This window comes from Perkinsus marinus (assembly GCF_000006405.1).
Source record: "Perkinsus marinus ATCC 50983 genomic scaffold scf_1104296928284, whole genome shotgun sequence".
NCBI classification, from domain to species: Eukaryota; Perkinsozoa; order Perkinsida; family Perkinsidae; genus Perkinsus; species Perkinsus marinus.
In genome coordinates, this window is record NW_003216865.1 from 1 (window position 1) to 1,250 (window position 1,250).

Below are 1,250 nucleotides of genomic sequence, written 5' to 3' on the forward strand. Positions count from 1 at the left end.
CTTTGATCTGTGGACGGTCATTTTCATCTGACCTGCTTCCTCTACAACTGAGCATAGTAGCTGCAGAATGTGTAGTTCCGGTTCAATTAATGGCTACTGGACGGGATACTATGGGGCATTCAGCCCTCACCGCGGCTGCAGGCGCGGTTTGGGACCATCATCGTCGTTGCTGGGCTTTAGAGGCGGCAGTTGATACAGCCAAGGCACTGTTCAAGTTTAAGGTGGATTCACCCAACCATTGCAGGACGCACTGTATCGCCTGCCAACGGAAGATATTGGAGAACGACTTGAGGATAGGGTACCCGGCAGAGGACAGGTTCAGCGCGGACGGAGTGCGCTCCTTATTTCTACACGTACACTGTCTACCGGAAGAGCTCGTCTCGAATGATGAGGGTCTTGCTAAGCTCTGCCGTGATCGAAAGTGAGGACGACGAAGTGATCAATGAAATGGCCTGACGCCTTGCAGTTCCGCCGGAATCCAAGCATGGCTAGCTGGTCACGTTGTCGGCTTCGAAGCCTTGACTAAGAAGAAGAAGGCTATGCTGGTTCAAGGCTTTTGTGAGACGCAGGTGAGCACGTTCCACGAATGCGGGTGGCATCTCTTTCAGCCTCCGGCTGCTCCTGCCGCTCCTATGAGGTCTTTGAGTCCGTCGGAGAGTGAGGAGCCCCTAACGAAAGGTCAGTGTGGTAGTTCTGTCAAGAGTACAGAGAGGCAAGTTAATCCGTCGTATGCTGATGTTTGTGAGTCTACTCCTGCACTCAAGTCCATCGACAAAGTTGCAAGGGAGCTGTTGCCGGAATCACCGATAGAAACACCCGGTCTGGCCGACTGTGTTACTCCTGTGGCCCCAACGAATGACAAATGCTCCAAGTATCTCGGGGCTTGGAGATTGACCTCTGGAGGATGCACTTCGGGGGATTCTGCATCTGCTGATCACAAAGACCATTACAGTACAGCTACAGGCGAGCAGCATAAACCGGAATATCTCGGTTCTTGGCGTACTGAGGCGGCGAATTATCCTGGCAGTAACTATTACTCTGTTGGAGCACCTGTTCGCCTCGTCCCCAGCTACAGATCTGGACGGAAAGGACACCACAGCGAGCCTTACTGGAGTTATGGCAAATCATACGGTAGACTCCTGTGAATAACTTGTTTGGTAGGTTTTCGAGCAGGTAAGGGCACGTCACTCAGAGCGCGTCGCTAATGGTGTGACGGAGGATAGCAACTCAGGTGATGAATCTGCCTGGTA

The 1,250-nt window shown here is 52.6% G+C and overlaps 1 protein-coding gene across 1 annotated transcript; it reads left to right on the forward strand.

Annotated features, from left to right (window-relative positions):
• Positions 1-89: 89 nt before the first annotated feature.
• Pmar_PMAR026415 (hypothetical protein) lies at positions 90-1,131 on the forward strand (the record flags this gene model as incomplete). The annotated part of the gene is made up of 3 exons (XM_002788339.1): positions 90-421; positions 467-569; positions 609-1,131. Coding segments are annotated over 3 exons (958 nt in total), but the record flags the coding sequence as incomplete, so codon positions are not given.
• Positions 1,132-1,250: the final 119 nt, after the last annotated feature.